Source organism: Pelophylax lessonae (genome assembly GCF_965119305.1).
Source record: "Pelophylax lessonae genome assembly, chromosome: 12".
NCBI lineage: Eukaryota > Metazoa > Chordata > Amphibia > Anura > Ranidae > Pelophylax > Pelophylax lessonae.
In genome coordinates this window covers 65352403-65369281 of record NC_138779.1, presented here as the reverse complement: position 1 = coordinate 65369281, position 16879 = coordinate 65352403, and the positions used below count along the sequence as shown (strand labels likewise).

Here is a 16879-nt window from a genome sequence, read left to right as displayed (position 1 = left end):
GGGTTCCTTCTGATGCAGGACAATGCCCGGCCTCATGTTGCAAGAGTATGCAGCCAGTTCCTGGAGGGTGAAGGAATTGACACCATTGAATGGCCCCCATGCTCGCTGACCTAAATACAATAAAACACCTCTAGGACATTATGTTTTGGTCCGTCTGACACCACCAGGTAGCACCTCAGTCTGTTTAGGAGCTCAGTGATGCCCTGGTTCTGATGTGTGAGGAAATACCCCAGGACACCATCCATTGTCTCAATGGCATGCATACAAACACGTGGGGGCTATAGAAACTACTGATTACCATTTTGAGTTGCGGCAATGAAATTTCAGCAAAATAGACTTGCCTGCTACATCATTTTTCACATTGATTTTTGGGGTGTCTTTGAATTTAGCCCTCTGTAGGTTGATAATTTCTATTTCCATTAAACAATGTGGCATCCTTTTGTTCTTAACACATTACGCAGTCTATATCAGTATAGATATCCAGCATAACATTTTTCCCAAATGAGATCTGATGTGTTTTCAAAGTGTTCCTTTCATTTTTTTTGAGCAGTGTGTGTGCGTGTGTATATGTATGTACATATATATATATATATATATATATATATATATATATATATATATATACTTTATATGTTTATTCTCCAAATAACATACCTTGTAATTTTGCCTCTTTGTGCCTGACTAATGCAATGAATCACCATGATTTTCTACCATCAGAAGTTTTCCTTGCCCATTTGGAGAAGGACGCAAGTGAACGTGCTGAAAAACGAAGGGAGAACAAAGCACTTGTAAACGGTATTTCTTATTAATGTCCAAAGTACAGATAAGATATTAATGCACATGTTTCCTGTAGAAAAAAAAATGTATTAAAATAAAGTCCGTAGAAGTTTTAAAAGAAGATAAATTTTTTTTAAAGCAAGACAACAAACTGTGGTAAGTATAGTATGCAAGTACCTTCATGTACAGTACATGATTAATTACTCTAGTGATTTATGAAATTCTTATATTTTGGCACACGCATGACCTAACAGGATATATCATTTTAAAACATACAAGCAGTAGAATAAATAAGACAAATAGTATTTTCATACTTAGTGCCCAGTGTTAGCGGCCATCATCCCTGATCAATGTGTGTACAAAGAAGGTTCCCCTTATGGAGTGGGACTATAAATGCCGCTAGACACTGTATATTGCATAAAAAATATATCTTTATTGAGTTACAAATTGAAACAGATCATACAAGACAAAAAATATTGAGAAAACTCAAAAACACATACAGGGCATTAAAATATGCATGCATATTGACAGACCATATACCGAACCAGGATGAGGACGCTCGGGTGTACAGGGCGATCATGGAACCGGAACCGACCCTACGCGTTTCAGGTATGAATACAGCCCTTCTTCAGGGGTCACCCAAAGTTCCAGATAAAGCGCCTAGTATATCCCCTGCGTCCAACCAATGGATTGGATCAGTCTGTCGGATTAAAAACTGTATTGCTACCGTGTGGAGGGATGCCCAAGTTTTCCCAAGGCCCGTTCAGGGCAGAGAGATCCGTGAGAGCATGAAAAAGATGGCAGTAGGACTGTTAAACCAGTAAGTATGGAGACTTTAGTTCTACTTTAAGCCACATTGCTACTCTTTAAAAGTGATGGTAAAAAAGAGACCTGGACCTTCTTGGGCTACAGATAATTATTAAAGTGGAACTGAAGTTCCGCTGTAACAGTCATTTGGCATGCAATGTCTCTTCTGCAATAAAAATGGCCCTACCTGTCTGCTTGCTCGTAAATGAGACCGCAGAGGGTCAAATGAAGTAGATGTAGTAACGGTCTTGTATTGACGTAGTCTTGTATTGACGTCTGTCATATGAGGATGCCAAGCCCATAGACACCCAGGGACAGACATAACATCTACTCTGACTACGTCAATACAAGACCGTTACTACATCTACTTCATTTGACCCTCTGCGGTCTCATTTACTTCATACACTAAAGGTATGATACACAAATATATTTCCTTATATGTGAGCGGTCCATGTTGAGCCACACACTGACCGGTCATCGTGGTGCCCTGCTGGTCCCCCTGGGCAGCTACTGCCATCTTTTTCATACTCTCACGGATCTCTCTGCCCTGAACGGGCCTTGGGAAACTTGGGCATCCCTCCACACGGTAGCAATACCGTTTTTAATCCGACAGACCGATCCAATCCATTGGTTGGACGCAAGGGATATACTAGGCGCTTTATCTGGAACTTTGGGTGACCCCTGAAGAAGGGCTGTATTCATGCCCGAAACGCGTAGGGTCGGTTCCGGTTCCATGATCGCCCTGTACACCTGAGCGTCCTCATCCTGGTTCGGTATATGGTCTGTCAATATGCATGCATATTTTAATGCCCTGTATGTGTTTTTGAGTTTTCTCAATATTTTTTGTCTTGTATGATCTGTTTCAATTTGTAACTCAATAAAGATATATTTTTTATGCAATATACAGTGTCTAGCGGCATTTATAGTCCCACTCCATAAGGGGAACCTTCTTAGAATAAATAAGAGAACAGAGATTATTATAGTTTGCTAACTCAACTGACCTTCCTACTACCTCTGGTTTACGAAAAGTGGATTTACTGTTAAAAGCCCAACTGATCTTCCAGTTTAAATCTGCAAAAAGATTCAAGGTGCATCTAAAAAAACAATGCAATATCTTACAGTTTGATTTCTTTAGAAAGCAGCCTCAGCTTTAGTAGAAAATAGAGTACAAAGGCATGTCCCCTGCCAGCATCCTGTCGAGATGGATCATTGTACTCTGTGTTGAAGCACTGGTCTATCTGCAGAGGTCTAACAGTCCGATTTGGATTTGGGGGAATCCCATGCCACTTTATTTGTATTGTGCAATAATCCCACCGAACACACAGGAATTTCGGGTGTTCGCTAAACTTTTGCTCAACCCAAACAGCTAGTTCACCCAACACTATTTGCCAGTTTTCGGCCAACTTCTTTGGGTGACACAGGAGGCTGTCATTTTTGTACACAGAGACTGGCCCAGCATTGTAAGTTAACCTGCGCATGGGCTGAGTTTATAGTGTTGGAGAAGACAGCGAGCAGACAGGTAGGGCCATTTTTATTGCAGAAGAGACATTGCATGCCAAATGACTGTTACAGCGGAACTTCAGTTCCACTTTAATAATTATCTGTAGCCCAAGAAGGTCCAGGTCTCTTTTTTACCATCACTTTTAAAGAGTAGCAATGTGGCTTAAAGTAGAACTAAAGTCTCCATACTTACTGGTTTAACAGTCCTAAACCAGCATCTTCTTCTGAGTGCCGGTCTTTGGGCCTCTAAAATTGGCTGCCGGAAGACGGCGTAACCAACATCCTGGCATTTAGAGACAGGCCTGCCACTGTAAGCTGAGCTGCTCACGTGCAGCTCAGTTTGCACTGCTGGGGGAAATGGTGACCAGGCAGGAAGGGGCATTTTATTGAAGAAGAGACAGTGCATGTCTCTTCTGCAATAAAAGCCTGCCTGTTTGCTGTTTTATAGAGCGAGACTTAAGCTCCGCTTTACGTAAGAATTTTAATATTTAATCGTAACTTAAGAAATATTTAAGAAGAAAGTATAGTTAAAAGGATCCAGTAAGCCTTCCACCAAACTAGTGCAAAGTACAATATATATTTATAGTGAGTCTGGTAGAACAAGGTCATGTAATGTTTATTAGTTTCTGATGTGTCAATTGCCTGTTCTTATTTACTGCCTTCAGATTTTGAGTGTGCACAGCAGCAATCAAACATTTTGTTTTAACTAAAAGACTGTTATTTGAAACTTTTATATTTACTTGGAAAATGTGAAACGGTATGAAACCCAGGCAGCTAACAGTGGCAGCAGTTGTAGGATTTTAATGTGAGTCAGTAAAGCTAAATAATGGGGAATTAATAGTTCTATACAGTTGACTATTTTGGTTCTTGTACAATCTCAATAGTAACTGCTGGTCTTTATATTTGAAGGCTTTGCCTTTTGCAGCCATTAGTGTTTTCAGGCCTTGCTGTGAGATGCAATTTGAAACTTCTATGGAAAACGTTCTCTCTTCTCACATACGCGTTCGTATACCTTTCACAGCTCTAAAAGAAATGGGAAATGAAGCCTATGCAAAAGGTGATTATGAAACTGCAATTCAGCGGTACAGTGAAGGTCTAGAGAAGCTGAGAGATATGACGGTCTTATATACTAACAGAGCCCAGGTATGTAGACTTATTGGAAATATGGAAATATCTTAAATAATATCTAACATGGTACATTATTGCACATTTAACGCAGTATATTTCTGTGCATTATGTGCCGTTTAACACAGTATATTTTTGTGCCTTAGTGCACATTTAACACAATATATTTTTGTGCGTTAGTGCACGTTAATTGCAGTATATTTCTGTGCATTAGTACATGTTTAAAGCAGTATATTTCTGTGTTTTAGAGCAGTTTTACTGCAGTATATTGTAGTGTTTCTGTGGATTGTGTCTGTGTAGTGAGTACACCAAACACCAATTTCCATTGATTAAAGTGCATCCACATACATGTCTGCACATCTTCATTACATTTTGTTAATAAGCACCTTCCCATCATGTCTGGTCAACATGGAAAAGCAGACATTCCCATAGCACTGTGGGGGGGGGGGGGGGGCAGCAGCGTATGTGTCCACAGGCAAAGGTGGATGTGCTCATTCCTCTCTTTAGTGATGTTGCCTGTGCTATTCAACCACAGCATGCAGAGGAGGTGGTGTACTGGCTTACTAAACAAACCTCATCCTCCGTCACCCAAGCAGAGACTAGTGCGCAGTCCACTGCAGCTGCTAGAGTGGCTAAATCTGCCTCCTTGTCCACAGCTATTCCTGCCATTGCCCAAGCATCAGGCATGGAGGAGTCAGCTGAGTTATTTGAAGCGTCAGTCATTGCTTCTTGACGATGCACAGCCATTACTTGATTCAAATGTTGGTTCTGAGGTTAAGGAAGGTGTGAACATGATCCTACAGAGAAGGGAAAACACTTGTACACAAATTGGCAGTCCTGTTCCCCCAGGCGCAGCATATTGCCAAGTTGTTTCCAGTGGTAATGTGGATGGAGGAGATGATGATGATGAGGTCACTGATGCAACGTGGGTGCTGGATAGAGCAGAGGAGGAAAGTAAGGGTGAGGCAAAACCAACGAGGCAGCCATCATGGAAGAATAAAGAGCAGCCACCCTATTCTATCACATCGTGGAGCTGTTATCTCCCGAAACCCTTCCCACAGCTCAGAAGTCTGGGCCTTTTTTAGCACACGTGGACCCGATCGCACTGTTGCAACTTGCAAACTTTGTCTTAGGCACATCAAGCATGGTAAAAACACCAGCCATTTGGGTACCACATGCTTGACAAGGCATTTAACCTCCCATTATTCAGCCCATTGGCAAAGGCACCTGAAAGCCACACAAAAGGGATGCAATTCTGTTTCTCCTCCTTACTCACCTCAGTCTACCACCTCTATACCTCATGGTCTCTTATCAGCCACCACTGACAGGGATGATGGCATAGTGCAGGGTGTCCCAGGTCCTTGGAGCACATCTGTCAGTAGCACACCATACCAGCTGTAGACTATTGCTGGCAAATTTCTTTTCCCCATCTGCTGCAGCGAAAAAAAAATACAGTCACCACCACCCACAACCCCAGCGTCTAAATTCAAGCTTGATAAAGCTGCTGGCTTTACAACTTCTGCCATTCTGTCTGGTGGATTCTGCCCCCTTCTGTGAATTTGCTGGGTTCCCGGTCACTATTTTTTTTTTCATGTAAGACCATTCCAGATCTGTACCATCACGTTGTGGCATCCTTGGGCAAGGCAGTAAGCCACAAAGTAAATGTTACTGCTGACATGTCCAGCAAGCATGGTCAGGGACGCTATATTTTGTTCACAGCTTACTGGGTAACTCTGCAATTTGGAAGGATGCAGGACAGGGCTCAGTGCTGAAGCTTGATGTGCCACCATGTCTCCATACAGCTAGTGGTGATGATGCAAGACGTGTCAGCTCCACCCCCCTCCTTCCCCTCCTCCTCCTCCATGCCCTCTTATGCTGAATTTTCTTATGAACCACAAGTACCCCCTAAGCATTTAAAGGCCTATTGAATGAGTCAGGCTAAAAGGTGCCATGCAGTGCTTCAGTTGGTGTGTCTAGGGGACAGGAACCACACCGGAGCAGAGATTCTTGCAGCTCTGCAGGGGCAGGCCCAGAGGTTGTTCATGCAATGCCAGCTGGAGCCAGAAATGGTGTTGTGCGATAATGGCACAAACCTCCTGTCCACCCTTAGACAGGGAAAGTTGACACATGTGCCATGCCTGGAACATAGCCTTTGTTTGGTGGTACAGTGTTTCCTATATAGGTACCCAGGGTTGGAAGCTCTTCTAAAGCAGGCCAGAAGAGTCTGTAGCCATTTCAGGCGGTCATACACAGCCAGTGCTCAGCTGGCTGAAATTCAGTGGGAATTGCACCTGCCCGTAAACTACCTGATTTGTGACACCAGGTGGAACTCGACTTTGGCAATGCTGCATTGGCTGCACATACAGCAGATGGCCGTCAACGAGTACCTGTGTGAGTATTGCACAACAGCCTTAGGCTTGGCTCTGCTTTTTTTCCTCACGCCAATGGCTGCTGATAAATGCACTGTACTGTAACCATTTGAGGAGGCCAAAAGGATGGTGAGCCATGATAATGCATGCATCAGTGACACAGTCCCTGTTTTGTGGTTCTGCAGGAACAGACTCTGCATGGCTTTATGGACAGGGCACTCGAGGCAGAGCAGCAGGAGGAAGAGATATATAAAGACCAATTTTTCTGTTCCTGTTACTTCTATCCAAAGTCTGGGGAAGAGGCACCAGAATTTATCCAAAAAATCTCTAATCTTGTTCCCAGTGCACTAAATTGTGGCCTCATCATGCAGACTGGCTCCCCAAGCCGTTGTTTACAAAATAAAGAGAGCTTGCAGGGCAAAATGTAATTTTTTTGGCTTAATAAATGCAATTATTTCTGCAGCAGCTTCTATACACAGTGCAGATGTGCTACTTTACAGGTAGACTAAGGGGACCACCCAAGCACTATATTTGAAAGGTTTTTTTCATTTTTATTGTTTTTTCTCATTTTGATGCTTTCACTTTAAGCATCAGTAAATCACTGCTCATTTACAATTGACGTTCTTTACAAACTTTTTTTCATTGATACATGTCCCCCCAGGGCAGTACCGGGACCCCCAAAATCATTGTATGCCCAATTACTTGCATATGAGCCTTCAAAGTGGGCACTTTTGATTTTTTAATTTCGGGTCCCAAAGACTTCAATGAAGTTCGGTATTCGGTTCCAAACTTTCGCGATGTTCGAAAGTTCTGGTGCAAACCAAACAGGGGGCTGTCCAGCCCATCCCTACTAAACTGTTGACCTTGTATGTGTAAGCCTTCTAGTCATGGTACCATTTAGAATGGGCAAACGGTTCAGCCTAAGCATGAGTTTGGGCCGAACATTTGCCTGTTCGGACATTTCCCGAACACCCGAATTGGCAGGGTGTTCGCCCGAAGAACACCATGCAATGCACTGAGCGCTGCACAGTGCGTTCTGCACACCCGATTGGGCAAAGATTTGCCCAATCAGGGCACATTGCAAACTGCTTTTTAGGCAGTGGGCTGGGGAAGGTGGTCGCAGCACTCTTAAAAACCGATGAGTCCTCAGCTGTCAATATGTTTCCCAGCTGACAGCTGAACAATAAAAAAAAAAAAGTGTCAGTAAAAAAAACAAAGAAAAAAATGGCATGGGGTCCCCCCGGTCCATACCAGGCCCTTTGGATCTGGTATAGATTTAGAGGGGAATCCCACACCATTTTTTTTTCATTTTTGGCCTGGGGTCCCCCCCAAAACATGTACCAGACCCTGCATGCAGCTCAGCAGATCAGGAAAGAGGGGGATGAGTGAGCACCCCCTCCTACTGAACTATACCAGGCCACATGCCCTCAACATGGGGGGGGGTGGGTGCTTTGGGGTAAGGGGGCTTATTGGAATCTGGAAGCCCCCTTTAACATGGGGGTGCCCCCATGTGAATGAGTATAGGATAAATAGTACCCCCTACCCATTCAACAAAAAAAATATCACAAAGTTTTTAACACAAGAGACAGGTTTTTAACAATTCCTTTATTAAAAAACTAAAAGTAAAAAATAGTGTCCCTCAATGTAAATCCATCGTCAATTGCCCTACTCCCTGAACCAAAAAATGAAAAAAAAAACCCGCCGAATGCCTGCTCTGCACTTTGACATTTCTTATATAGGTAAGGGGCGGGCCACCTGGCTGTGTCCCCCGGGGCACCGCCCCCTTCAGACGTCACATGCCCAACATGCACCAGTCCGTGGCGTCAGAATTGAGCGGTGCCACCGGGTGACGTAGCCAAGTGGCCCTGCCCCTTACCTATATAAGAAATGTCAAAGCACAGAACAGGCATTCGTACACTATTTTTTTTACTTTTTATTTTTAATAAAGGAATTGTCAAAACCTTGTCTCTTGTGTTTTTTTTTTTACTTTTTGACACTTTTTTGGTGAATGGGTAGGAGTATGATATACCCAATACTTATTCACCTGGAGGGGCAGGATCTGGGGGCCATGGTTGTGGGGATCAGGCCCTTGTCCCCATCAGCATGGGGACAAGGTGCTTTGGGGTGGGAGGTTCCTCTCCACCAGCATGCAGATACACTATACACTCACCAGACTTGATTGACCCCTATCACAGGGAGTAAAATAGCGCTTATGGGAAAATCCAAATTGTCATACATGAGGTCACGGGAATTAATTCAAACCACTGCTGTCATAAATTTAATATGTATACAAATAGCGTATTCAAAGCTCCAGTGTTGCCATATACAGAGGGAAAGGAAGTAACACTCTCATGGTGCAGTATTTCAAATCATTTATTTAAAAAAGAAGGTTGTAATGCACTTACATCAAAGAAGACAGGGATCTTCATGTATTGTATAGGAATCACTGGTTTGCGCTCCACCTGCGTTCCAGCTGACCGGAAATGATGTATCTTGAAAACCACCCAACGTCGTTTCGTCAGTCTATGTCTGACATCTTCAGAGGTTACAGAGGTAGGTAAAAAAGAGGTTAAATTGTTGGTTTGTGATATAGGCAGAGAGACAATTTAGATAATTTTCATGAATTTAATATTTGAATGAAATTTGAGTGACATTCTCATGAAATCTGAGTTCAATAAAGATTCAGAAGGAACATGGCTATCTAAAATACCTAGGAGTAAAGGCATGTTTCCATGCAGCCGATGTCAACTATGCCCCTATGTAAACAGATCAGATACATTTCATAACTCAACAGGAGAAAAATAATTCAAGATCCTTAATCCAATTAACTGTTCCACCACTAAAGTCATTTATATGATAACACGCCCCTGTAAAAAGAATTACATAGGTAAGACAAAGCGCCAGTTAAAAATTTGCATGGGTGAACATATGAGAGAAATCAAGGCAAAAAACCCAGACAAACCACTTGCAAAACACTTTGCACAATATCATTCAGGCAATATAGAAGGAATGAAAGTTAAAGGGATATACGAGTTAAAGTTATCCGCAAGAAGAGGCGATTTTAATCGCATATTGCTGCAAAAAGAGAAATGGTGGATTTACAACTTAAATAGTTTAACACCTGACGGTTTGAATACCGAAATTAATTTCCAAGTATTCTTGGAACAATAAATTCACACCTTTTCCATCTTGCAGCAAAAAGTTGGTTTAATTCAGTTCAGCTTATTCAATAGACTGTCTGATAGCTCAGGTCTGGTTTGCTCACCTTAAATTTTACGTTTAAGAGCAGTTCTAAATACTAAATGTATGCTCATTTATCTACTAAATAAAATGAATGATTTTGTTTCTTTGTCCTATGTCTGTCAGTCTATCCACAGCACCTATAAAATCTTTAATGTATGCATTTAACCATGCTCAATGCAATCTAATTAAAAGAGGTTTAAAAAAACTCGAGATCAACTCCCAATTACTCCAACACGGAGGTAAACAGCACCCCTTCCCTGCCAAACCACCACCGACTGACATGCAATTACAAACACATCAGAAGCTTCCCTTTCGTTTAATTATATCTAATGCCCATACAGCTGAAGAGACGCATACTTAAGGGATCAGCTGTCGGTCATACAACGTCCAGACGAAGCTACGCAACTTTCCAGCGAAACGCGTTGACGTCACCAACGGCGGTGTTTCGTGTATCATCCCCCAAGGATGGCAAACTAAAAGAGAAATCCCGGCAACTCTTACAAACAAACAGAGTTTTTTCGGACTGACCCTGTAGAAGGCTACTGCGAGGCCATATGCACACCGCACTGCACCAAGGAATCTACAACCTGCCCTTGGAAAAAGGATATAGGGGTGAATTTACAGCATTGACGGCAATAAGGTAAAAGAGCATTGATTTAAACGCATGAATTTACTATGTCCATAAGCAGGAATTGCAATTGACACTTTCATGCAGCTCTTTAAACCATAATAAGTCCCAAAAGCACACCTTTTTCCTTGGATAACAATGAATAGAGACATTATATCAGCAACGAACACAATATCCTTTGCATAGGATATTTCTAATACAGAACGAATATTGGCATTATTAACAATAGCCTTGCAGTTCACATACTGAGAAATCTTCTATCAAATCTCCTAACGATATTAAACATTTTGGCTTCAGACAAATGCAATTTACACGAGCACCAGTATTCCATTATCTCACAGTTGCTCTCTACAATTAGAAACTTTTCTATAAAGCAACAAGTTGCAACATTAATGCAGCATTAAGTGAGATCGTTCATAATACTACCATAGCTCAATAAAACATCAGATGAATTCCTCCTTGAGATAGGATTTCTACTTTTGTGTTATAACACACATCATCCAAAATGTTTATTGCATAAGTCAATATTATTACATTGTCTTCAAAAGCCATCATACATTCATAGAAGTGCCGGTACTTTCAATCCTTTGAAATTTGAGCTTCCGAAGGGACATTGTCAGGGAAGTACCTCCCCATTATTAGAGTTGATTTAGCACAAGCTGAGGAATTCCCCTGCCCCTGATAAACGATTAATAAATACACCGGCCGATTCCAGTTAATATGTTTGATGTTTGTCAGTCTTGTCTTCTGTGTTTCATGTCGCTATATTGTTAATCATATTTAATACCTGCATGTCAGTGTAATTTTACATGCTAAAACTATACTTTTAAATTCATGAAAATGATCTAAATTGTCTCTCTGCCTATATCGCAAACCAACCATTTAACTTCTTTTTTTCCACGCTCTATATGGAACATTTTTTGTATGCCTAGTTTGGTTAGGTTGGTAACCGCACAAAATATATGTGAAGGCTTAGCAGAGCATTATTTTCTACGGGGAAAAAAAATTCCCTTATTTTCCCCTACTCTATACATTTTTTATTCAATACAGGGGTAGGTAGTGTTGGTTAGTAGGGATGATCGAACGGTTCGGGTCGACCATCGGTGCGACCCGAACATTGGGTGTTCGAAATTCGGCCGAATTCCGAACTCTTTGCGGTAAAAGTTCGGAATTCGGCCACCAGAAACGCCCAAAATGCAATGGGACAGGAACTGGGCTTTAAAAGCCCATGATTGGCCCAGAAACATCAGTAAAATGTGGTTGGAGTGACTACGGGGTCCAGAGGCCAATCAGGAGTGAATACGCCCCCCATACGCCCCCCAGTATATAACATAGCTCCGCCAAAACTCTAGCACTGTAATACAGAGGCTGTGGAAGAGAGTGGAAGCATTTGTGTTTCTCCTGCTGCTTGTAAAGCTCCAGTGTCATTTTGCAATTATTAGTGTGAGGAAAGGGATATGCAGTGTAGTTAGGGTACTATATACCACTATAGTTAGATTCAAAAATCTAGTTTTTGTAGGGATAACTTTAAGTGTCAGGGTGACCGTAGTGTAGTTTAGGGTGACCTGACTCTGCCTTGTCAGGGTGAGCGTAGTGTAGTTTAGGGTGAACTGACTCTGCTATGTCAGGGTGACCGTAGTGTAGTTTAGGGTGAACTGACTCTGCCATGTCAGGGTGACCGTAGTGTAGTTTAGGGTGAACTGACTCTGCCATGTCAGGGTGACCGTAGTGTAGTTTAGGGTGAACTGACTCTGCCATGTCAGGGTGACCGAACCAGGGCTGCCGCTAGAAATCCTGGGGCCCCATACAGCCTACCTGACAGGGTCCCCCCCTTCCACCGAAAATATCAAAATTATATTATCACCCCCTCCCCCAATCCCTCTTCCTAGCAGAAATCCCTCCCAATCACCCCTCACAGCACAACCCCCCAAATCCCTCCACAAATTCACAACCCCATCCCCATACAGAGTGCAGGGGTCAGGAATACGTTCAGGAGAATGCTAGATACAGAATGCAGGGTTCTGGAGTGCATTATGCACAGGGTTCAGGAGAGTGCTAGATAGGGAGTAGTGCCTTACTAAGCTGACCAAGATTTCCCATAGATGCAAATGTTAGACAGGGAGCAGTGCCATACCAAGTTGACCAAGATTCTCCATTGAGGCCAATGTTAAAAATCGGGAGTAGTGCTATACCAAGGTGACCAAGATTCTCCATTGAGGACAATGTTAAAAAAACGGGAGTTGTGCCATACCAAGGTGACCAAGATTTCCCATTGAGGCCAATGTTAAAAATCAGGAGCAGTGCCATACCAAACTGTACATAGTAGCGAATGTACGTAAATGCCTCTGTACTGCACCTCTTCCCAGCTGCTACAATCTCTACAACACACACACCTCTCCTCTGCCCTTATCTTCCCCAAAGGTCCCCAATCTTCCACATGATTACCTTTCTAAAATACCTTTCTGTTGCTGGCTGCCATATCTTCCTTCTCCTTCTTCCCTATGCACGTGTTGCTTGACACAGGGGTGGGTCTGAGTAGCAGTCCTGCCCATTACCGACATCACAGCATGAATTGGCTGAATAGTGCACACCCAGCTGGTTTGTTAGCCAATCCCTGGCTGTTCTAAATGTTCCCACTGCTGCAGGTCCTTCTGAGCTAGAAGGTAACATTTATCACCAGAACAAAGCCTCTGTACAGCGGGACAGCAGGACAGTCCTGCCCAGGTTGGGAGGTATGCTGTCATCCTACTGATCTTCCTGCTGTCCGGGCCTCCCCTATGTGCCGGGGCCCCATACAGGAGTACTGGCTGTACCCTCCCCGATGGCGGCCCTGGACCGAACTCTGCCATTTCAGGGTGACCATAGTGTAGTTTAGGGTGAACTGACTCTGCCATGTTAGGGTGACCGAACTCTGCCATGTCAGGGTGACCCCACTATGCAGATTCTGGGTTAGGGGTATACATATATATATATCAAAAATGACAATTGTTAAGAACTTTTTTTTCCTGATTCATAGTCCCTGGGGCATGACCCAGAACCCTAGGGCATTTATTGGGTTTTAGGGCTTCAAAATTGTGTTTTTTGATTCCAGAAGTTCGGGTCCCATTGATTTCAATGGGCTTCTGGAATCCGAACTGAACTTTCGGGAAATTCGGGTGTTCTGGTCGAACCAAACTTTTCAAAAGTTCGATCATCCCTATTGGTTAGGATTCAAACAAACAACTCTAGTGCTTCTAGGCGGAAGTGGATAACCATTTAGCCAATGTGCTACCCATGCTAATTGCTGATGCACAATTTCTGTAAATCTTTCCACTTCTCTTTCATACAGTGGTATATTTTATTAGGCTGAGATATCTTCATTACATTGCATGTAGATAAAAGGTTTATGTAGATAAAAGGTTTATCATTATGACTGCACTTTTAAAAAAACACACACATTTTGTCTTACCTGCTATTGACCATCTACACTAGGGACTCACTTTTTTTATTTGATATAACCTTCTTCTATTAAAAGACCCCTGTCATCCTGTACAGAATTTCAGTATAATTTGATGTTGCACAAAATGACCTTAAGTAGTACAAAGACATTAGATTCACCAAAATCTGGGACCTGAGATGACTACTATTCGGCATGGGTGGCATGTTAATCTCTTGAAGGAAACCTGAGCTGAGGGAAATATGGACACTGCCACTGCAGATGTCTGCTTCTGAAAATGTTGAAAAGCTGTTGATTTGGCCTCCATGCTGGTTCAATGTCTTCTTGAGCCTCTGACCCAGAATAAGTGACCCAAATAAGTGTTTTTTACTTTACTTTGATTGCGCTAACTGGGTGCAAATTCCAAATCAGTGACTCGGAAAGGACTGAAGTCAACAGATTATCCATTATTACCATTGAGTTGGGATTTTAAGGAAATTCTCATTAGCAAGTTGCATTCCTGCTGGGATAGTGGATTGAGCCCCACTGAATCATTAGTTACTAGGGATGATCAAACTTTTCAGAAGTTCGGTTCGCCCAGAACACCAGAACTTCCATAAAGTTTGGCCCAGATTTCAGAAGCCCATTGAAATCAATGGGACCCGAACTTCGGTAATCAAAAAAACCCATTTTGAAGCCCTAAAACCCAATAAATGCCCCTAAAAAGTGCCTAGGGTCCTGGGTCATGCCCCAGAGACTATTAATCACACAGAAAGAAGTTCTTAAAAATTGTCATTTTTGATAGAGAGCCAATTATTGAAAAAAATATTGAAAAAAAGTGTCTGGGGGGTCTAAAAAGTGTACCTCTGAAGTTTCAGCTCTGTAGCATGTCCAGAACCTGAAAAAAAAAGATCGTTTCTCTTAGGTCCCTTATAGAACAGGGATATGGCTACGCTATTTTCACACCTTGCCGGTTTTGTAGCAAGCGTTTTCTTGGGCATTTTTTGGGGGTTATTGGAGGCAGGCATAACATCAAAACTTCTGTGTAGGGGTATATATACACACACACTTATATGTATTTATACACATACACATATATAGGTGTAAAAGTAGCAGAACACTATACTTGCGCTAATGAAATAATTAACACCCATATGGCTTCTCTCCTTTCACACCTATATGTGTATGTGTATAAATACATATAAGTGTGTGTGTATATATACCCCTATACAGAAGTTCAGATGTTTTGCCTGCCTCCAAAGACTTACAAAAAATGCCCAAAAAAACCGCCTGCAATAACACACCTGGGCATTTTTTTTTTGGCGCAGGAGTTTTTTTTGGGCATTTTTGATGGGTCTTTGGAGGCAGGCAAAACATCTGAACTTCTGTATAGGGGTATATATACACACACACTTATATGTATTTATACACATACACATATATAGGTATGATAGGAGCGGAGCCATATGCCTGTTAATTATTTCATTAGCGCAAGCATAGTGTTCTGCTATTTTCACACCTATATATGTGTATGTGTATATATACATACATGTGTGTGTGTATATATACCCCTATACAGAAGTTCAGATGTTTGCCTGCCTCGAAAGACCCCAAAAAAACGCCCAAAAAAAACGCCTTCGCCAAAAAAAAACGCCCAGGTGTGTTATTGCAGGCGTTTTTTTTTGGGCATTTTTTGGGGGTCTTTGGAGGCAGGCAAAACATCTGAACTTCTGTATAGGGGTATATATACACACACATGTATGTATATATACACCTACACATATATAGGTGTGAAAATAGCAGAACACTATGCTTGCGCTAATGAAATAATTAACAGGCATATGGCTCCTCTCCTATCACACCTATATATGTGTATGTGTATATATACATACATGTGTGTGTATATATACCCCTATACAGAAGTTCAGATGTTTTGCCTGCCTCCAAAGACCCCAAAAAATGCCCAAAAAAACCGCCTGCAATAACACACCTGGGCGTTTTTTTTTTTTTGGCGCAGGCGTTTTTTTGGGCATTTTTTGGGGGTCTTTGGAGGCAGGCAAAACATCTGAACTTCTGTATAGGGGTATATATACACACACACTTATATGTATTTATACACATACACATATATAGGTGTGATAGGAGCAGAGCCATATGCCTGTTAATTATTTCATTAGCGCAAGCATAGTGTTCTGCTATTTTCACACCTATATATGTGTATGTGTATATATACATACATGTGTGTGTATATATATACCCCTATACAGAAGTTCAGATGTGTTGCCTGCCTCCAAAGACCCCAAAAAAATGCCCAAAAAAAACGCCTGCAATAACACACCTGGGCGGTTTTTTTTTGGGGGGCATTTTTTTGGGGTCTTTGGAGGCAGGCAAAACATCTGAACTTCTGTATAGGGGTATATATACACACACACTTATATGTATTATACACATACACACATATAGGTGTGATAGGAGCGGAGCCATATGCCTGTTAATTATTGCATTAGCGCAAGCATAGTGTTCTGCTATTTTCACACCTATATATGTGTAGGTGTATATATACATACATGTGTGTGTATATATACCCCTATACAGAAGTTCAGATGTCATGCCTGACTCCAAACATGTCCTCAAAAAAGCCCTATAAACGCCTGCAGCAAACAGCAGGCTGACCAGCGAGAAGCCATATCCCTGTTCTATAAGTCACCTAAGAGAAACAATCTTTTCTCTATAGCGGTCACCCTGAAATGGAAGGGTTTGGTCCCTAGTCACTCCAATCACATTCCTAGCATTCTCCTGCCCCTCAATTGGCTTTTACTAATGGTTCTGGTCCAATCATTGGCTTTTAAAGCCCAGTTCCTGTCCCATTGCATTTTGGTTGGTTCTGGTTGCCGAATTCTGAACTTTTTCAGCAAAAAGTTCGGAATTCGGCCGAATTTCGAACACCCAATGTTCGGGTCGAACCGATGGTCGACCCGAACCGTTCGATCATCCCTATTAGTTACTAATACATAC

General features: G+C 42.1%; 1 protein-coding gene across 1 annotated transcript in view; it reads left to right on the top strand.

Annotated features, from left to right (window-relative positions):
* TTC12 (tetratricopeptide repeat domain 12) overlaps positions 1–16879 on the top strand; it is a gene marked incomplete at its 5' end in the record, with an annotated part of 180982 nt that overhangs the window by 11794 nt on the left and 152309 nt on the right. Inside the window, 2 exons of the mRNA XM_082273683.1 lie at positions 718–795; positions 4106–4227. Coding sequence (XP_082129809.1) covers positions 718–795; positions 4106–4227 — 200 coding nt within the window. The remainder of the gene's footprint in view (positions 1–717; positions 796–4105; positions 4228–16879) is intronic.